Here is a 22,113-nt window from a genome sequence, read left to right on the forward strand (position 1 = left end):
TTGTCGTAGAGACTTACGGGTTGTGCCATTGTACTCAGTAGGGATATCCTCTTTCATTGGTCTATGTTGACCACTCCCCCGATCCGTAGGCCACACCCCCTTAGACCATGCCCCCTTTGTGTATCTTTTGAACCGTTTGTCGTAGAGACTTGAGGGTTGTGGCATTGTACTCAGTAGGGATATCCTCTTTCATTGGTCTATGTTGACCCCCCCCCCCGATCCTTAGGCCACACCGCCTTATGCCACGCCCCCTTTTTGTATCTTTTGAACCGTTTGTCATAGAGACTTGCGGGTTGTGCCATTGTACTCAGTAGGGATATCCTCTTTCATTGGACTATGTTGACCACTCCCCCGATCCTTAGGCCACACCCCCTTTTTGTATCTTTTGAACCATTTGTCGTAGAGACTTGCGGGTTGTGCCATTGTACTCAGTAGGGATATCCTCTTTCATTGGTCTATGTTGACCACTCCCCCAATCCTTAGACCACGCCCCCTTTTTGTATCTTTTGAACCGTTTGTCATAGAGACAATACAGACCCTTTCCCGTTGGCCGGTGGTGCACAGGCATCACCCACACTTTCACAATTTCCCCACGCGGAATTGTCTATTTTTTGTCTATTTGTCTAATTGTCTATTTTTTTTATTAAATTTTTTTAATTAAAAACGAAAGTTCGAAAAACCCTGATGAAGTTTGAATCATTTTATTCAAATTGAGGATTTAGTTTGAGGATATAAAAGAAATTATAAATAAAAAGATTATTTTTTTAAAATTTAAATTAAAAACAAAGGTTCGGGCGCCCCAGTGGCGAACCACATAACACGCTGAGTCGCGGCACGGCCGACCGGGACGAGATTGCACTCTGGGCAACCAAAGTTTTGTGAGCAGAAGCGCGTGCACGCACACGCACAGGAATGCGCTGCACTCGACTGATGCGCCAACTCGCAGTACACACCTGGCTACTTTGCATATCAATAGCGCCGGTCGTCAGGTGTTACATTCCATTCGTAGAGGCAATTAGGCATTGTTTTTAGTCTGTCCTTATGTGAGGGAACATTTATTCGCATGCGCATGCCTGGGAGCGCACATGCACATGGCGCCATTAGCATGCGTGCAGCCACTGTTGATATGAGCATCGCAACACTGGTAATCAAACATTCTAGAACATTTGTGATGTCACAGTATGATGTCATAATCAAACATTCTAGAACATTTGTGTATCTAGTCAACAATTCTCTCAGAAGATCTCATTGTGCATCTTGAAACAGTACTGAACAGTACTGAACAGATAGACTAAACAACATAGATTGAAGCCTGCATTTCTCAACTAAGGTGCCTTGCCTACCGTTTTGCTGTGGAAAGAGACAATACAGAGACAATACAGACCCTTTCCCATTGGCCAGTGGTGCACAGGCATCACCCACACTTTCACAATTTCCCCGCGCTAGTTTTTTATTATTATTATTTTCAATTTATGTTCGAAATAAATAAACGCATTCATTCAAGATATCTGGCCTCGCGCGGAGAGCTGTGCCCGCACAGTGCAATACTCCAATTCAGCCATTGGGTGGGTGGCGCTGCTGAGCGGCCCTCACAGCGCGGCTGTCAGAGCGCGGCCTTGAGAGCGCCGCTGGCTCTGCGGCTCTGCAGCTGCATACTATTGGATGCTGCTCGCTAGCCCACGTAACTAACACACGAAAGCATGATGGTGGCCGAGTGATTTAGCGTAATACGTTTTCGACATTGTATCTTTTTATATCGCTCTTTGTATGCATGCTTCAGAAATCGTAGCAGTGAGGTTGGAATGTTTAGTATTGTTGTTGTTTGCTAGCTAGCTAACGTTAGCTACCGCAAGGTTAGCCTGCACTCGAGCCCATGTGAAGTGGTGTGTGTGTGTATTTTGACAAGATGAGGAGGACACTCGGGCATTCGTGTTGTACGATACACCTGTTTCTTGTTTTGTGTGGACGTTTGACTCACGTAGCCACAGATGCTGGCCTAACTTCACCTCTACCGACCACCAGCAGCCCCACACACGCGGGGACTTTCAGTCCCACAACCACACAGGAGCCATTCAGACCTAATGGTACCCCTGAAGCGGTCCCTCAAGATCCAGCTAGTTCTACCACAAACACAAATCCTACTACTGGTACCCCTGAAGCGGTCCCTCAAGATCCAGTTAGTTCTACGACAAACACAAACCCTTCTACTGGTACCCCTGAATCGGTCCCTCAAGATCCAGTTAGTTCTACGACAAACACAAACCCTACTACTGGTACCCCTGAAGCGGTCCCTCAAGATCCAGTTAGTTCTACGACAAACCCAAATCCTACTACTGGTACCCATGAAGCGGTCCCTCAAGATCCAGTTAGTTCTACGACAAACCCAAACCCTACTACTGGTACCCCTGAAGCGGTCCCTCAAGATCCAGTTAGTTCTACGACAAACAAAAACCTGACCTCGTCTGATGGTCTTATCACTGCCCTGTCCAAATCCATTCATTCATTCATTCGTTCATACCTTAATTTATTCACGACCTCTGCTCCAGGAGGTATATCGGAGAAACAGAGGGCATTCAACGCCACTGGTACCCCTGAAGTGTCCACTCAAGACCCGGCTAGTTCTACAGCGAGCACAAACCCTACTACTGGTACCCCTGAAGCGGCCACTCGAGACCCGGCTAGTTCTACAGCGAGCACAAACCCTACTACTGGTACCCCTGAAGCGGCCACTCGAGACCCGGCTAGTTCTACAGCGAGCACAAACCCTACTACTGGTACCCCTGAAGCGGCCACTCGAGACCCGGCTAGTTCTACAGCGAGCACAAACCCTACTACTGGTACCCCTGAAGCGGCCACTCGAGACCCGGCTAGTTCTACAGCGAGCACAAACCCTACTACTGGTACCCCTGAAGCGGCCACTCGAGACCCGGCTAGTTCTACAGCGAGCACAAACCCTACTACTGGTACCCCTGAAGCGGCCACTCGAGACCCGGCGAGTTCTACAGCGAGCACAAACCCTACTAGTACTGGTACCCCTGAAGCGGCCACTCGAGACCCGGCTAGTTCTACAGCAAGCACAAACCCTACTACTGGTACCCCTGAAGCGGCCACTCGAGACCCGGCTAGTTCTACAGCGAGCACAAACCTGAATCCGTCTGATGCTCCTACTGCTCCTTCTTCCACAACTGCGCTGGCCACTGAAGCTCCCATCCCGACGACGACCAAGCCTGTTCTTGTGATGCCAGAGGGTATAGCTGCACCATGTTTACATTGCCATTTAGTCATTTAGCTGAATGTTTTTTCCCCAAAGCCACTTACAACAAGATCTGTATGGGTAGGGAATAGGGATTCACATTATTTTACGGCTGTGGGTAGGGCGTTCCACATTGTTGTGGCATAATAATTGCTAAATAGTCATTTAGCTGAACGTTTTTTTTCCAAAGCCACTTACAAGATCTGTACGACAAGTCAGCAGGAAGGGTACACCTCTTTCAGCTGAGTAACAATGTTCATCAAAGTGTTGAAACTTGAGTGCTGCAGTGTTGAGTGCATAGTAGTAGAGACATATTAGTATAGTAGGTAGTAATATAGACAAGGAAGATGAATTAGTGGAAGAGTGTATGATAGTAGGAAACAGAAGGGTTGAGAAGGTTTTTTTAAATTATTTTTTTCATTTCAGATATTGATTGAAGAAGTGTGTTTATTATTAATGGACTCAAAGAGAATGTATACTCTTATACTGCTGTATACTCATGTGCTCTTTGCCCCCATGATGCCAACAACTCCATTGGATTGAGTGATTGAAAACTTTATTAACAGATTGCAGAATGGGTACAATACAGTACGGCTCAATACAAACAACTGCTACGAGGATGCAGACCAGAGAAAGACTTTCATCTTGTTTGCATCAGGGTCCCCCATTTTCGATTCATCAGGAAGTGACAGTGACTTGAACGTGTTCTTTCATCTTGTCCTGCAGTGTGTCTGTGTGACCTGACACCAGACTTCTGTGACCTCGGCTGCTGTTGTGACGTGGTCGATTGCGGCGTTTTTGACTTGAGGACAGTCTTCACCGGATGCGAAGAGAAACCGATGTAAGTAATTTACCCAGTGGTCCGATAAAGATAAGATAAGATAAGATATTCCTTTATTGATCCCTTTGGGGAAATTCGGGCGTCATAGGAGCATGGGGGAGGGGAGGTACAGGTATGGGCAGGGTAATAGTAGAAAGACATGAATATAGGCGATACAATTATGGTAAAGATATAAATGAACTGTGTAAACAATATAATTAACTCTGAATATGAGAATGTAACAGTGTAATCAAAGGTGCAGATGAGGATCTGTATGCCCTATTGGTTATATTATATAATAAATAATAATAATAATAATAATAATAATAATAATAATAATAATAATAATAAACTTTATTTGTATAGGGGGCGGCTACGTGGCGTAGTGGACATGGCACTCGCCACGAATGCGGAGACGCTGGGCTCGCTTGTTCGAGCCCAGCGCTCCACATTGCTTTCAGTTTAGCTGGTCGTTCATACTAATACACATTGGCCGTATTAGGGGGTGGGAAACTGATGGGTGGGGATCAGGTGGCGTGAATATTAAAGGCAACCAACTTGTGTTCGGCTTTTCTCTGATTGGCCGCGACCCCCCGCCCCCACGCGCAAGCAAGCGGCAGCCCCTCCCACGTCCCAAATGAAACCCAAGGAGCTAGCGGCAGCGCGGGCAACCAACTTGTGTACCACTACCAACCAACTTAAGCTGCTGTACCAACCAACTTGTGTTCAGCTGCGGTAGCAGTGGAGCGCTGCTGACTGATTATTATGTTTCGCGTTTTTAACAACCAACTACCAGATTCACTCGTCACTGTACATCACCTCTGAAGTATAAACAAAGCCCATACAGTTATGAAATGCGCTGAACTAGAAAGCGTAACGTTATTATGTTTCGCGTTTTTAACAACCAACTACCAGATTCACTCGTCACTGTACATCACTTCAGCTCCAGCAGCAGCAGCGGCCGCGCTCCGTTGAAGCCCTTCAATGACAGCGCTCTCATATTTTGCGAATGCATAAACTATATCTTAAATTATGGCTATGTGTCTAATATGGCTGTCGCTTATCAATGACTTTGCGACAGCCATATTAGACACATCGCCATAATTTAAGATATAGTTTATGCATTCGCAAATATGAGAGCTCTGTCATTGAAGTGGGTGGTGGCAGCATTACTAACAGTAGCGATTTTTATTGTTTTGTCATGACCAAACATAATCCCAACATAGATAGGAGGTGTACTGTATGTCAAATGTCGGTCATCATCGCCATAATTTAAGATATACCGTAATTCCTCTAATAGTAACCCCGGCTTGTATTTGTTTCAACTGTAGCGGGTACCAGGCTTGTATTAGGAGGAGGCATGTATAAGAGGGAGGCCTATATTTCAAATTTTCAAACGGATCATAATGAATAAATCAACATTTTGTGTCAGTTTGAACCCAGTAAAATGTACTGGGTTCATTTATTGAAACCAAGTACTGTATGAAATAGTAAACAGTGCAATTACAGGTGGTCACTGGTCATTTCAACGTTTTCAAAGTGAAATCAAGTAACTAGCTCAGTATGCAGCTCAGTATATTAGTAACCCGGCTTGTATTAGGAGGCCGGCTTATAATTGCTTAGCTCAAGAGCGCACCCGGCCATTAATAGAGACCCGGCTTGTATTTGAGACCCGGTTACTATTAGAGGAATTACGGTAGTTTATGCATTCGCAAATATGAGAGCTCTGTCATTGAAGTGGGTGGTGGCAGCATTACTAACAGTAGCGATTTTTATTGTTTTGTCATGACCAAACATAATCCCAACATAGATAGGAGGTGTACTGTATGTCAAATGTCGGTCATGTGGTGGAAGAGTTTAGTACAGTCACACAACAGAACACCAGTGTTTCTAGTAGATATGTTTATTAATATAAATAAACACCTCTGTCTGAACTGGTTCGAGCAGCGCGTTGGTTCGACCAGCGCTTCTGCCGCGTCTCTCAGCGGAAAAGGGCGTGTGCTAGGGCGGTCACGTGGCCGTGTGGCCAATCAGAGAAACGCTGAACGAAAAGCTGAACACAAGTTGGTTGCCTTTAATATTCACGCGATCGGGTGTTGTGGACAGCGACTCCTACAGGTCGGTTGGTGCGCCTGCGCAGTAGAATCAGGAAGTGTCGGGGGCAGCGTGAGCCTCCCACGCGTTACTCCTCGCCACTGAGAGATCGAGCTACGCAGGTGAAAAGATGCGACTGCTGTTACCTCAAGTACCGGAGGGGACTTGTGCTATGTATGACTTAGTCCACATTGCAGCCGGCTTGTGGGAGGCAAGAAACAGCGTTCGTGACAGGGGAGGGTTGAATTGGATGATACGAAATTGGGATGGGAGAAAATATATAGAAAATGGGAGAAAAAGTGGATAAAAAAAAAACTTTATTTGTATAGCACCTTTCATACAGAAACTGCAGCTCAAAGTGAAACAGAAAAAAATACATAAAATGAGCACAAACTGCAGACATATAAAATCACAGTTTTTTACAGTGCAATAAAATAGTTCTGGATTTACTGTTTAACAGTTTAAAGTCATCTTTACCTTCTCTGTTTGGTATCTACAGTTTAAAACAGTCTTCCCACTTTGACCCTCCGAAACTCCCACTCAGGGCAAACCTCCCTCTCAGGGCGCAGTTCTAGGTCTGGGTCCTACACAGTTTTAAAGCCTGACAGCCTTTCTTGTTTGATACCCACACCTGACAGTTCTGAACCTGTAATAAAAAGTAGAATAGAGTAGATAGTAAAATGATGCGATGCGCAGTGCAATAAAATAGAATGGACAGAGTAAAATAGTGCTACAGTGCAATCAACAGCGTTGTCTTAAAAAGCTATGGTGAAGAGGTATGTTTTTAGCTTATTTTTCTTTTTAAATATTAAGAGATCTAGCTTCCCTAATGTCCATAGGTAGTGTTTTCCATAACTTTGGTGCATAGTTAGGAAAGGCTGCATCCCGATTCTCTTTAGGCTGTGGTTTGGAACCTTCAATAGACCAGTAGTAGATGATCGCAATGTTCTAGGAGGCACATAGTTGTCTAGAGAATTTGCAATGTAGCATGGTCCTGTTCCATTTAGTGCTTTGTATATAAGGAGGAGGACCTTGAAATCGTTTCTAAATGTTACCGGAAGCCAGTGTAGCTTAGCTAATACTGGACTGATGTGGTCTCTCCTCTTGGTTCTAGTTAGTAGCCTAGCTGCAGAGTTTTTAATGAGTTGGAGTCGTTTTTTTGGGAGGCCGGTGAGGAGTGCATTACAGTAGTCAAGTCGGCTTGAGAGATGATATGTTACAATAAATATGGGCAATAAGAATTAGAATCTGAATATGTACTATGAATAAATAAAGTAAACTGTATACACAGGTGCAGTATACACAAAGTAGGTACCCTAACTGGCATAATATACATCATACGTTATACATTGTAGTCCATGCAGGTTAGGTGGTAAGAGTCAGACACACTCAGTGATCAGACATTCCTAATAGTTCCTGAGTTCGTTAGTTCTGCCGTCGTTAGTTCTCCAGCTGCTGGCAGCAGTCCCTGCCCACTGTTGTGGAGCCTGATGGCCGCTGGTACAAAGGACTGGCCGAGGCAGTTAGTGGAGTGTCGGAGGGGTATGAGTCTGTGGCTGAACGTGCTTCTCATCTTGACCAGCTCATCGTAGAGGGGGTGGGACGGGTTCTCCAGGATAGCGGCCAGCTTCCTTCTCATCCCCCTCTCTGCCACCACCTCTAGTCTGACCAGCTCGACTCCCACCACGGAGCTAGCCTTCCTCACCAGCTTGTTCAGTTTGTTAGTGTCCCTTGAGTTGATGTAGCCCCTCCAGATTTAGATTCAGATTCAGATTATTTAATTGTCGCGTCGTTCAGTACCTTACAGCAAAAAGAGTGAAATTCACTTTGTTGTGGTTCCTCGACCATATAATATAAATAAAATAAAATTTGCATAGAATAAAAATAAGATAAAATAACAGCAAGATGACTATATACAGTTCTAAATAATTGTGCAGTGCAGATAACAGGATGTAGATATTATACTATATCAAATTTAAATAACAAAAAGGCTATGTACAGTTCCAACAAGAAAAGTATATGATGTGCAATGAGCAATGTGCAATAATTATCTGTGGGTAAAATGCAATGTGCAATACAGTTTAGCAGCAGCAACAATTTACAATTATACACCATATCAAGCTGAGTAGGTACAAGTTAAAGAGACATTCCGCCAAAGATACCACCACTGTCTCATCTATTCTGTAGGTTACAGTTTAATGTGACTATTAGATGTAGGCCTTCCAGCATACAACAGCGGAAGAAGAGGAGGCTGTAGTGTAACATTTTGTGACGTTGTTGTGTAGGATGTTGGCCTTGAGACAGAGATGAGCTGAAACTTTGTCTTACAGATCTGGAGTCTGTGTGGAGAAGTGGCTGATGTTCACAGCCAACGTGGACCCGGCTCTCGTCACCGTCAGCGACGCCTTGTTCTGCGTCCGGCCTGCAGCAGGTAAACACCCCTCGTCTCCCAGGCTCAGAGCACCGCAACACAAAGGGTGCGTTAACCCAGAAGGTTAACCCTTTACTAGTAAAGGGTTAACGTTCTGTCGTGTGGCAGTGAAAGGGTTAACCGGCTGTTGTGTGGCAGTGAAAGGATTAACCTTCTGTGTATTGTCGCAGTGAAAGGGTTAACCGTTTTGGTAGTGCGGCAGTGAAAGGGTTAAAATAAGATAAGATTTTCCTTTATTGATCCCCTTGTTGGGGGAAATCCGGGCATCAAAGCAAAGCAGCATGGGGGTGGGGAGGTACAGGTATGGGCAGGGTAATGGAAAGAAGACGTAAAAATAAACAGTGTAAACAATATAATTAACTCTGAATAGAAAAATATGAGAAGAATAAACAGTCTACACAAGGTGCAGGTGAGGGTCCGGTCTACTCTGTACCTTAACTGTTATTAGTATTACTAGTGTTATTACTAGTAGTGTTATTAGTATTGATGTGATCTGTTAGTATTACTAGTGTTATTACTAGTGCTGTCAGGCGATTAAAAAAATGTATCTAATTAATTACAGGATTTGTAATTAATTAATCTAATTAATCACATTTTAATCTCATAACCATTTTAGGCCTGATATTTTATATTCTATAATCATAATATTATTTCAAATTGCATGTGTCCGGATGGCAGAATTTAGTAATGTATCTACAAAAACCTTAGTATTGATGTGATCTGTTAGTATTACTAGTGTTATTACTAGTAGTGTTATTAGTATTGATGTGAACGGACAGTCTTACATTTACATGTTTTCAGCACATTTAATTATTTCTCCTCTCATTGCTTTTGATGATTAACCTGCCAGTCTGACTGACTGCGACCAGCAACTCTATAGCTCACTCTGTTGGTCCATAAATGGTGCCATTTATATAGCAGCTTTTATCCAAAGCGCTTTACAATTTGTTCCTCACATTCTACCCATTCACACACACATTCACACACCGACGGCAGAGGCGACCATGCAAGGTGCCGACCTGCTCATCGGGAGCAGTTAGGGGTTTAGTGTCTCGCTCAAGGACACTTCGACACGCTGCCCGGGAGGAGCGGGAATCGAACCGCAAACTCTCTAGCAGCCACAGTTTTCCCCAGTGTCAGTGGGAAAATTCATGCATTTATTCTTTTTCCACAATTACAACATCACACCTTTCCCCTGATATATATTTGGTCCGTTAACTTCACAGTGCTGTATGAATGAGTGCTGTGTTGATGAATCCTGCCTGTAGCCTTTCACCGCCACACTACAGAAGGTTAACCCTTTATTATCACACTACCGACGGTTAAAGTGAACGGGTTAACCTGCTGTTGTGTGGCAGTGAAAGGGTTAACCGTCTGTGTGGCAGTGAAAGGGTTAACCGTCTGTGTTGTTGTCGCAGTGAAAGGGTTAACCGTTTTGGTAGTGTGGCAGTGAAAGGGTTAAATGACTGCGTTCTTCTTCCCCTCAGATAACACCGCAGCGCCCCGGGCCCTGCCAGCTCTGTCTCAGAACGCCGCCCTGCTGGACTCCTACCACTTCTCACCACCTCAGCCTGCGACTGCTGCCCTCCACACCAGAGGCTTCTACAGGGTAATTATTTTAGATTCGATCAGATTCACTTTATTGTCATTACACAGTACAAGACAGTGCAACGAGATTATGTACGTCTAACCAGGATGTGACAATCAATCAACAGTCAGTTGCAATATAAAACGCATATAAATAAAACTGTACAGCAAAGTGCAATGGTTAGCACAATGTGAAATGGTGAGAATACAAAATATAATTAAAAAGAATAATTAAAATAAAGTCTACGTAAGCTATGGCTATATACACGGGTATACAGTGAGGTGCAGTTTTACCTTTTATTTAAACAGGTAAAATCACATTGAGACCGAGGTCTCATTTACAAGTGCGACCTGTTCAGACAGCAGCTCATACAACAGTTACCCGTGTAAACAGCAACAGTATACACTCATCAGTCAATATACATAATAAATTACAACAACAACAACAACAACAACAACAACAACAACAACAACAACAACAACAACAACAACAACAACAACAACAACAACAACAACGTGCTAAAGAGGGGGTGGAGAAAAAACTCAGCCTTAAAAACAAGAGCAGAGCGAAGCTCTCTCCAAGATACTTAATGTTAATTTAAAGCTCGCTAGGGGGACTCAGCTGGCCAGCTTCAGACTCTGCTGTAGCGTGTTCCAGGTGGAGGGGGCAGAGTAGGAGACCGCCTCCTTACCACGCTCAGTGCGGACCAAGGGGATGGAATAGGCGACGATATTCTGAATACGTAAGCAGCTATATCTGGTCTGTTTGTGAAGTAGATAGACAGATAAGTAAGACTGGGAAGCAGACCTAGGATGGATTTGTAAATGAAAGTATGCCAGTGCAAGGTTCTGCGCATGGAGAGAGATGACCAATTGACTAAGGAATACAGCAAACAAAAAATCTTTATTATTTTGTATGAACTGTATGATTGTATTGCTTCCATGTGGCAAATACAACTCTGAATCTGAATCTGAAGGTTTTTAGTAAATCCATCAGAATTTTACTTGCTGTGTTTCAACACACATTCAAGTTCATGTTATGTTTTATTTGTCACATATAAGGTACATGTCAATTACATGCTTGGTTCTGTATGAGCCTCCTGGGATTGCACTTCATACAGTAAAAAAGAGTAAAAAGAATAAAGACCAAACACTATACAAAATATACAATACACAAACTAAAGTACAAAATGCTAAAAAGAAAATGCTAAAATGTGGTAGAGATGTAGTGCAACTCTTTTAGTAATAAATAGATACAATATCTAACAGTAGTGTTTACTGTTTAATTAAAGTGTCTAAAGTGATTGTTTAGAGTTTAATTTATTAAACAGCTGTAACCTCATTGCTGGAAAAATTGCCCCCATTGCAAAAAATAAGTCAATAAATATGGTTATATATTGTGTATCATGAAGTGCTCAAATAAAAAACATTAAAACAGGGTTCGCACAAGGTCCTTGAAGTGCTTAAAGTGCTTGATTTTTGAAGAAAAAAAAGGCAAGGCCTGGAATTCCTTGAAAACAGCCCATTTCTTAACAAGGTGCTTTAAAAAGTCCTTGAAATTCAAATCAACCATTCGCATTGGAAGTTTTGTTCATCCATGATGAAATGGTTCTGAATCAAGAAATAATTTTCTTTTAATTTAAAGTGTAACTAATTGTCGGAAATTGGTTTTAAGCCATAAATATTGGATCAGATATTTCTTTCTATAAAAAACAGCATTTGAAAGTGAATTGTATCCTTTTTAAATGCCCTTTTAAAATGAAAAATACTAGTGCGTAGAAAAGTACTTGAAAGTCCTTGAATTCATCCTGCGCCTGGTGGTGAATGAGGGACAGAGACTGAACTCTCCAGACTGACTGATGTTTACCGTCTGTAACTCTTGTCGCAGGTTGATGACGTCATCCTCACCTATTTCGATGCGTCGTCCCTGCGGGGCGTCTTGCGCCAGCCGTCTCCCGGGCCCGCCAGCTCGTCCTGTATAAACCGCAACCCTGCCAGTAAGCTTACCACACATTACAGTAATGTCTCCTTCCTTCTACACCAAGGACTTGTTATATTATGGGGGGGAGGGTTCTCCACTTGCTACCTTTAACTCAACTCAACTCAAAGGTTATTTATGAAGCACATTTAAAACAACCGCAGTTGACCAAAGTGCTGTACAGGTCAATAAAAGGCTAAAACAGGCAATGCCTGTGGTCAAATATACCATGGTATACAGCACAATACAACAATATACAACAATACAAGAAGTACAGAGATACATGTTAAAACGTACCATGGCATACAGCACAATACAACAATACAAGAAGTACAGTACAGAGATACATGTTAAAACATACCATGGTATACAGCACAATACAACAATACAAGAAGTACAGTACAGAGATACATGTTAAAACATACCATGGCATATACAGCACAATACAACAATATACAACAATACAAGACGTACAGTACAGAGATACATGTTAAGGGGTCCCCACACGGCGAGCGATTTTAGCCAGGCGACCGTTTTTTTTAGCGAGCCGACCGACAGAATTGTATCGCCTCCATTGTTATGAATGAGAGAACCCACACGGCAGGAGATTTTGAAGCGACGGTCGCGCAGCTATTTCTGTCGGCTCGCTAAATATCGCCTCGATCCTATTTTTGGAGGCGACGGCACACGGACAATGAGGAAATAACATGACTTCTACACTAGAAGTAGTGCAGAAGTTCTACTGGTGTATCATTTGTACACCTTTAATGTATCAATACATTCATTGATCAATCTACGTATTATTACCATGCTACTTATGTTCATTATTATTAACGGGAACAATTTAAATAAATAACGTTAGTTTGAGAAGCTGTAGTGGCCGCTTGTCATTAACTAATAAATGAACAATGCGCCACGATGCACCTACTAGTGTTTTTATACTCTGGCAACAAAAGAAGTTGTGGATGTTGACAGAGTTTAATGTCCAGGCTGCAGCTGATGTAGTTTGTAAGGTTTATTGTCCAAAGAAAATTATGGTTGAGAACAAAACAGTTTGCGTCTTCCGTGAAAAGAACACTCTCAGCAGCTGCATAACAATACTTGTCCAATCGTTGGTAATGAACGTATCGTAGCGATCAGGCATGCATAGTAATGTCAGGAAGAATGAGGAGAGGTTGTATTCGTATATGGTGGTTTAATTCCAGCTCAATATGGGTTTTACAGGTTAATACTCTCTCGTACTGCACAACACAGCTACTGCTAACCCGCTTCACAACAACCTAACGTAACGTCCGGGACTCCGGTCCCGGCGGTCCGGTCCGCCCTCCTATATCTCCCGGGGGGAAACACCCCCAGCTAAACAGAGCGACACATAGCTTATTATACCTGAGAACGGTCGCCTCTGGTGTGGGGGGCTAAGCGATTGTCATTGAGCGACAGGCGATCACATCGCCAGGCGACGTCTATCGCCCGCCGTGTGCAGACCACTTTAGAATCGGGTGCCCAGCTCAACCGGAGTTGAAAGCCAGGGAGAAGAAGTGGGTCTTCAGAGACTTAAAGATATCTAGGGTCTGAGCAGATCTAATGTGCAGGACAGGCTGTTCCAGAGCCCAGGGGCAGGCTGTTCCAGAGCCCAGGGGCAGGCTGTTCCAGAGCCCAGGGGCAGGCTGTTCCAGAGCCCAGGGGCAGGCTGTTCCAGAGCCCAGGGGCAGGCTGTTCCAGAGCCCAGCACCAAGTACACAGGCCTTCAGCACCAAGTACACAGGCCTTCAGCACCAAGTACACAGGCCTTCAGCACCAAGTACACAGGCCTTCAGCACCAAGTGCGCAGGCTTTCAGCACCAAGTACGTCTCCAAACCAGGCGTTCTGTTAGGATATGGATAGTGACGGCAGCCTAAAGGAAACAAAGTGTGAGATGATTTGACGACCAGGTGGGACGCAGTTGACATTATCAGTTACAGTTTGTTTTGTGTCTCTCTGTGTCTCTCTCTCCTCCAGAGTTCCTGAGGTCTGTGTCTCTGTTTATCTGTCTCTCTCTGTCTCTCTCTGTGTCTCTGTGTCTCTCTCCAGAGTTCCTGAGGTCTCTGTGTGTCTCTGTGTCTCTCTGTGTCTCTGTGTCTCTCTCCAGAGTTCCTGAGGTCTCTGTGTCTCTCTGTGTCTCTCTGTGTCTCTGTGTCTCTCTCCAGAGTTCCTGATGTCTCTGTCTCTCTGTGTCTCTCTCCAGAGTTCCTGATGTCTCTGTGTCTCTCTGTGTCTCTCTGTCTCTGTGTGTCTCTCTCCAGAGTTCCTGAGGTCTGTGTCTCTCTGTGTCTCTCTTTGTCTCTCTGTGTCTCTCTTTGTCTCTCTGTGTCTCTGTGTCTCTCTCCAGAGTTCCTGATGTCTGTCTCTCTCTGTGGCTCTCTGTCTCTCTCTGTGTCTCTCTGTCTCTCTCTGTGTCTCTCTGTGTCTCTCTCCAGAGTTCCTGAGGTCTCTGTGTCTCTCTGTCTCTCTCTGTGTCTCTCTGTGTCTCTCTCCAGAGTTCCTGAGGTCTGTGTCTCTCTGTGTCTCTGTCTCTCTCTGTCTCTGTGTCTCTCTGTCTCTCTGTCTCTGTGTCTCTCTCCAGAGTTCCTGAGGTCTCTGTGTCTCTCTGTGTCTCTCCTCCAGAGTTCCTGATGTCTCTGTGTCTCTCTGTGTCTCTCTCCAGAGTTCCTGAGGTCTGTGTCTCTGTGTCTCCTCCAGAGTTCCTGATGTCTCTGTGTCTCTCTGTGTCTGTCTCTCTGTGTCTCTCTCCAGAGTGCCTGAGGTCTGTGTCTCTCTGTGTCTCTCTTTGTCTCTTTGTCTCTCTCTGTGTCTCTCTGTGTCTCTGTGTCTCTCTCCAGAGTTCCTGAGGTCTCTGTGTCTCTCTGTCTCTCTCTGTGTCTCTCCAGAGTTCCTGAGGTCTGTCTCTCTGTGTCTCTGTGTCTCTCTGTCTCTGTGTCTCTCCAGAGTTCCTGAGGTCTCTCTGTCTCTCTGTGTCTCTCTCCAGAGTTCCTGATGTCTCTGTGTCTCTCTATGTCTCTCTGTGTCTCTCCTCCAGAGTTCCTGAGGTCTCTGTGTCTCTCTGTCTCTCTCTGTGTCTCTGTGTCTCTCCTCCAGAGTTCCTGATGTCTCTGTGTCTCTGTCTCTCTCTGTGTCTCTGTGTCTCTCTCCAGAGTTCCTGAGGTCTCTCTGTCTCTCTGTGTCTCTCTCCAGAGTTCCTGATGTCTCTTCAAGTTTCAAGTTTCTTTAATAGTTGTCATACAGAAGTACAGAATACTTTCATACAAAATGCTTCTTACTGTTACGCTCCAGAGACTGTGCTAGACAAGATAGTATCAAATAACATAGTATAGCATGTAATTTAGAAGAAGAAAATGAGGTCACAGTGTTCGGTATAGACATATGTACAATGTTCTGAGTTACCATATAATATACAATACTATGCAGTGTACTAATGTACAGTACTATATAGTGCAAAGCAGAAATGGGATGAGGTACAATTTAGGTACAATTTACAGTAAGGTGTACGAGTTGTAGTGCAATCCTTCATCAATAAATATAAAGTGTGGGGAGTGGGTGCTACAGTGTGTTTGTTTAAAGTGGGTGTGTGCTATAAAGTGTGTGGAGTGGGTGCTACAGTGTGTTTGTTTAAAGTGAGTGCGTGCGTGTGGATGTGTGTGCTATGTGCGTTTGGTGGTTGTTGTTGTGTAGTGTTCATTGTTCGTTTAGCAGCCTGATGGCCTGGGGATAGAAGCTTCTTCTGAGTCTTTCTGTGCTCGCCTTGAGACTCCGGTATCGCTTGCCTGACCGCAGCAGTTCAATGAGGCAATTTTGTTCGGGTGACTGGAGTCTTTAATGATTCTCTTAGCCTTGCCCTTGCAACGCTTGTTGTAAATGTTCTGGAGGGTGGGGAGCCCCCCTCCAATTGTGCGTTCGGCTGAACGTGTCACTCTTTGTAGTCTGCTTCGGTCTTGTGCAGTGCTATTCCCAAACCAGGAGGTGATGTTGCCAGTCAAGATGCTCTCTATTGTACATGAGTAGAAGTTCTTAAGGATCTTCTGACTGACTTGGAACTTCCTTAGGCGCCTGAGGAAGTAGAGGCGTTGTCGTGCCTTCTTCACAACACTGTCAATGTGTGTGGTCCATGTCAAGTCCTCGGATATGTAGGCTCCGAGGTACTTAAAGCTGTTGACTCTCTCAACCGGTGCCCCGTCGATGCTGAGGGGGCTGTAGTCCTTGATAGTCCCTGTAGTCTCTCTATGTCTCTCTGTGTCTCTCCTCCAGAGTTCCTGAGGTCTCTGTGTCTCTCTGTCTCTCTCTGTGTCTCTGTGTCTCTCTCCAGAGTTCCTGATGTCTCTGTGTCTCTTTGTGTCTCTCTGTGTCTCTCCTCCAGAGTTCCTGATGTCTCTGTGTCTCTCTGTGTCTCTCCTCCAGAGTTCCTGATGTCTCTGTGTCTCTCCTCCAGAGTTCCTGATGTCTCTGTGTCTCTCTGTGTCTCTCCGTGTCTCTCTCCAGAGTTCCTGATGTCTCTGTCTCTCTGTGTCTCTCTCTCTCTAGAGTTCATGATGTCTCTGTGTCTCTCTGTCTCCTCCAGAGTTCCTGATGTCTCTGTGTCTCTCTGTGTCTGTCTCTGTGTCTCTCTCTCCAGAGTTCCTGATGTCTCTGTGTCTCTCTGTGTCTGTCTCTGTGTCTCTCTCTCTCCAGAGTTCCTGAGGTCCGTGTCTCTGACGTGCTCCCGCTCTCTGACCCCTGAGTCCTGTGCTTCAGACCCCAGCCTCAGTGCAGCCTCCTACTCCTCTGACCTCAGTCTGTTCAAGGTCTGTCTGTGTGCCTTTTATCACGTGTATAGTTAATTATATTGTTTACATGGTTTTTCTCATATTTTTATGTTCTGATCAAATTTTATTGCCTATATTTATGTCTTTCTACTATGACCCTGCCCATACCTGTACCTCCCCTCCCCCCTCCCCCATGCTGCTATCATGCCCGAATTGTGTCAAATGAAAACAAAGCTTATTTGAATGAGTTCCTTGGCGTTTCTAGTTTTTAAGAGAAAAAAATCGGATGTGGTGTGAACAAATCTGAGATTTAATTTTTAGGCCATATCGCCCAGCTCTACCAGAACATCTCGGATCTGCCCCAACTGCCTATTTTTAAGAATAGGCTAAAGGCCCTTGTGTTTCTTTCTACTTTTAACTGCTGCTAAACCACTGCACTCTTTTTTGCACTTTACTGAATTTTTTTGGTTTTTGTTTGTTTTAGTGCACTGAAAATCAATTATACTGTACCCCGGTTCCTTTTACCGTATATGTCTTTAAATTCCAGAGAATCATAATTTTTTTTATGTCGTGCCTTCTCCTTTTTATTGTGTTTTTTCTTTTTGTATCCACTTTTTCTCCCCGTTTTCTATTTTTCTCCCATCCCAATTTCGTATTTTATCCAATTCTTCCCTCCCCTGTCTTGAACGTTGCTAGACTATGCCTCCCACAGGTCGGTTGTAGTGAGGACAGAAGCCTTGCATCACGTGTCCCCTCCGGTACACAAGGAGGCAGCCTGTCGCATCTTTTCACCGCAGCAGCTCGAACTCTCAGTGGCGAGGAGTAACGCGTGGGAGGCTCACGCTGCCCCCGCTACTTCCTGCTTGCGTCGCACCGGCGTCACCAAACCGACCTGTAGGAGTCGCTGTCCACAACGTCAAATCCCCACCCACCGGCTTTCCCACCCTCGAACACTTGCCAATTGTGTTAGTATGAACGACCGGCCAGCCGGTAGCAACGCCGAGAGCTGGGCTCGAACCCAGCGTCTCCTGCGTTAGTGGCGAGCGCCTTGCCCACTGCGCCAATCAGCCGCCACTTTTTATTGTGTTTTGTGTGCAGCACTTTGGATCGCCTCTGTGTATGAAATGTGCTTTATGAATAAACTTGACTTGTTGTCATCGCAGCTCCCTGCACCAGAGGCGCTACGGGTGACAAGTGACTTGCTGGTGAGACTCGGAGCACAACATGCAACATACTAGGGATGGGTATTTTTAAGAAAAATCCAGATCGATTGATCGCATGCTATACTTGAGTGATCGTGTATTACTCATGGAGGGAAAAAAACTAATTTTTTTTTAAATATTTTCTTTTTATTATTATAATTTTTTTTAACTTCATTTAGTATATGTTTAATGAAACCAACAAACAGTTATAATCTTACACATACATGTGAAACAAATATGTAAAAAGAAAATTATAATAATAATAATTTTTTATTCTTTTCTTCATAACAATTATTAATAATTTAAGATCGAGTTTTCTCATAGCCGCGAGTAATCGATTAATTGATTACTCACGCCCATCCCTACAACATACAACAACACAACAACGCAGACATGGCCGTCTGTAAAAACAATGTATCGCCACCAGGCCTCACACTGAGAACATCTTGTCTTGTTCCAGATCCCTGTGTCCCCCGCGCACTCTGGTTGGCCGACGCCGAGAGAACAGAACGGCTCCTGTCTGAATGTGGTGTCGCAGGTCAGTGGTCGGATCCAGTGATTAACACTTTCATCTGGGACTGCACGATTCTTGCTAAAATGTGAATCACGATTTTTCTCTCTTAAGAATTGAGATCACGATTCTCTCACACGATTCTTATTTTTCGTCATCATTTTAAAAAAGTTAAGTAAAAAGTAAAAAAAAAAAAAATTATTATTATTTATTTTTGTGTGTAAAGAAATGATGTAAATAATCGTCATAATTTAGAAATTACATTGCATAGGGCGGTCAGGTGGCGTAACGGAGATTGCGTTCGTCACCAAACCCCCGGAGCGGCTAGATTCGCCTGTTCGAGTCCAGCTCACAGCTCCGAGGTTGTCACCAGCTTGGCTGGCCGTTCACACTAATACAATTGGCAGTATTAGAGGGTGGGAGAAGCTGGCGGGGTGGGTCCGGGTCGTTGTAAACAGCGACTCCTACAGTTCGGTCGGGGCGCCTGCTAAGCGCGGATAGGACTTGAGTGGGATAGTGTGATCCTTCCACATGCTACGCCCTCTCAATGAGAATCCGCGCTGCCAGGTGAAAAAAAGCGGTTGATTGGCTGGACGTGTGTCGGAGGAAGCACGTGATAGCCTCCACTCTCCCAGACCGACTGTGGGGGGTAAGTGCGCAGCGACCAGGAAGGGGATTGGGAATTGGCATAACGACTAACATTGGGATGGGAGAAAATCGGAGGAAAATGGAGGGGGAAAAAGATCAATAAAAAAAATAAAAATTACATTGCATAGGTCTATGAATCGAGATCGAGATTTTTTGTGCAGCCCTATTTCATCCCTGAATGAAAGAATTATAAAAACGTACTATATTACAACAAAGAAATAAAGGGTTTTCTTTAAATATTTCAACAGAAGGTGAGCTGCTTTGGATTTTTCTTTTGTGGTTCACGCATAAACCACAATTACAGTGTTTACTCTTGGTAAATGGTAAATGGACTGCATTTATATAGAGCTTTTATCAAAAAGCGCTTTACAACTTATGCCTCACATTCACCCATTCACTCACCGACGGCGGAGGTGACCATGCAAGGTGCCAACCTGCTCATCGGGAGCAGTTAGGGGTTAAGTGTCTTGCTCAAGGACACTTCAACACGCTGCCCGGGAGGAGCGGGAATCGAACCGGGAACCTTCTGATTACCAGACGACCACTCTACCTCCTGAGCCACTGACCCCCCCCCCCCCTTCTGATATATATTACAACAGGTCCCACAGTTATAGGTTTAAACATGGTCACAATTCAATTAGCAAACTCACCATGTGATGCTTTGATATTGGAACATCATTTGTGATGTACTTTGCGTGGGTGAGCAAACGTCTCAAGCTGCACAACCTTTCATTTCACCGAATGCAGTGCTCAATCTCACTCTCTCCTGGTCTCTTCCACAGGTGGAGTTTATATGTTGTGTTCTTATATGAAACAAAGCGGGGCTCGCAACTCACTTTTGATGCTCCAAGGTGTTTTAATTGTGACAAAAAAATATAGCAGATACATACAACGTTTCGACCCTTCCGGTCAAAAGTGAGTTGCGAGCCCCGCTTTGTTTCATGCACTACTGTTTTTACAGTTTGGCTCAGCACCAAGGAACGGAGGATGTGCGTTATTAATTTTTTCTGAGTATATATTTCTGAGTATATTTTATATGAAGCATCAAGCTCACTCTCTCTCCTCTCCCGGTCTCTTCCACAGGTGGAGTTTGTCATACGATACACCAGTCGAGGGGAACTGACTGAGGCCGTGGTGAACGTGGTCCTCGCTGACGTGGACGCGGATCAAGCGCTGTCACAGAAACACTCTGTGCAATTCCAGGTCATTTTGTCAAACCTGCAGATTCGTGTTTAAGATTTGATCTATACTGTCAAAAATGTGTTGTCTGGACGTATTCGGATGCAGAGTTCAGCTGATAATATAGAACTGATAACATAATATATAATCCTTAATATATATAATATATACCTGCCTATAACCCATATAACTATGATAGCATGTACAATAATTCTATATATACTATATGTATATATATATATATATGTATATTTACTGTATATATATATTTATCCACATCTGTCTTTATATACGTGCATATAATCCTTTTTACATATCTGTAGATAGTAGATACTATATCTATATTTCTATTCTATATCTGTACATATCCCTTACCTACTCTTACTAGTTACGCTGCTGGCCAGTATGACTTACTACCAAAGTGTCTTTATACCTACCCATGTAAAGCGTCTTTGAGCACCTGGAAAAGCGCTATATAAGATAGATGTATTATTATTATACCTGTATATCACTGTACATATTAATACTACAACCCAGTTTAATCACCTGTACAAATGTATATTACTATTACACTTTACTGTTACATTTGCACTCTGGTCGGATGCCAAACTTCTTTTTGTTGTACTGTACTTGTGCCGTTATGATGACAAAACATTTGAATCTAATCTAATCTATCCTGCAGTTAGCCACACCCCGCCCTACTCCAGGACCACCAATCCTAACAGCGGGACTCAGGGCGGGATCTCCCGTCATTGGCCGATTTGGGGGCACGATGCTACCTGTATCCTTACCTCAGAAACCGTGTACAACGCTGTGTCAAACTGGCAGCTTGCGTGAAAGGAAACAACGGACGTTGTTATTATTATGCGTCCAAATTATTAACTGTTTATTATTCAACCGAACTGGCTAACGACGAGTGCTTTGTTACGTTGTGGTTCCTTGACGGTGAGTCAGCTGACTGTTCTGGGCGTGTCCCCGGGTGGACGGTGCTCCGCTGACCCCGGCACCCGCGCCCCCCTCCTCTTCACACACAACACCGTCGCCGGCTGCTTCTTCAGGTGAGGTCAGAGGTCAGTGTCTAGTGCCTGATCACTGCTTCTTCAGGTGAGGTCAGAGGTCAGTATCTAGTGCAGGGCTGCCTGATCACTGCTTCTTCAGGTGAGGTCAGTGTCTAGTGCAGGGCTGCCTGATCACTGCTTCTTCAGGTGAGGTCAGAGGTCAGTATCTAGTGCAGGGCTGCCTGATCACTGCTTCTTCAGGTGAGGTCAGAGGTCAGTGTCTAGTGCAGGGCTGCCTGATCACTGCTTCTTCAGGTGAGGTCAGAGGTCAGTATCTAGTGCAGGGCTGCCTGATCACTGCTTCTTCAGGTGAGGTCAGAGGTCAGTGTCTAGTGCAGGGCTGCCTGATCACTGCTTCTTCAGGTGAGGTCAGAGGTCGGTGTCTAGTGCAGGGCTGCCTGATCACTGCTTCTTCAGGTGAGGTCAGAGGTCAGTGTCTAGTGCAGGGCTGCCTGATCACTGCTTCTTCAGGTGAGGTCAGAGGTCAGTGTCTAGTGCAGGGCTGCCTGATCGATCACTGCTTCTTCAGGTGAGGTCAGAGGTCAGTGTCTAGTGCAGGGCTGCCTGATCATTGCT

At 44.4% G+C, this 22,113-nt stretch overlaps 1 protein-coding gene across 1 annotated transcript in view; it reads left to right on the top strand.

Annotated features, from left to right (window-relative positions):
• Positions 1-1,728: 1,728 nt before the first annotated feature.
• LOC311236007 (uncharacterized protein) overlaps positions 1,729-22,113 on the top strand; it is a 29,199-nt gene continuing 8,814 nt past the window's right edge. The window contains exons 1-11 of the mRNA XM_084323576.1: positions 1,729-3,248; positions 3,980-4,094; positions 8,498-8,598; positions 10,086-10,207; positions 12,074-12,182; positions 16,866-16,978; positions 18,103-18,144; positions 18,602-18,679; positions 20,384-20,503; positions 21,162-21,260; positions 21,434-21,537. Coding sequence (XP_084179702.1) covers positions 1,907-3,248; positions 3,980-4,094; positions 8,498-8,598; positions 10,086-10,207; positions 12,074-12,182; positions 16,866-16,978; positions 18,103-18,144; positions 18,602-18,679; positions 20,384-20,503; positions 21,162-21,260; positions 21,434-21,537 — 2,345 coding nt within the window. The 5' untranslated portion in view covers positions 1,729-1,906. The remainder of the gene's footprint in view (positions 3,249-3,979; positions 4,095-8,497; positions 8,599-10,085; positions 10,208-12,073; positions 12,183-16,865; positions 16,979-18,102; positions 18,145-18,601; positions 18,680-20,383; positions 20,504-21,161; positions 21,261-21,433; positions 21,538-22,113) is intronic.

This window comes from Notolepis coatsorum, assembly GCF_963971535.1.
Source record: "Notolepis coatsorum genome assembly, chromosome: 10".
Taxonomy (NCBI): domain Eukaryota; kingdom Metazoa; phylum Chordata; class Actinopteri; order Aulopiformes; family Paralepididae; genus Notolepis; species Notolepis coatsorum.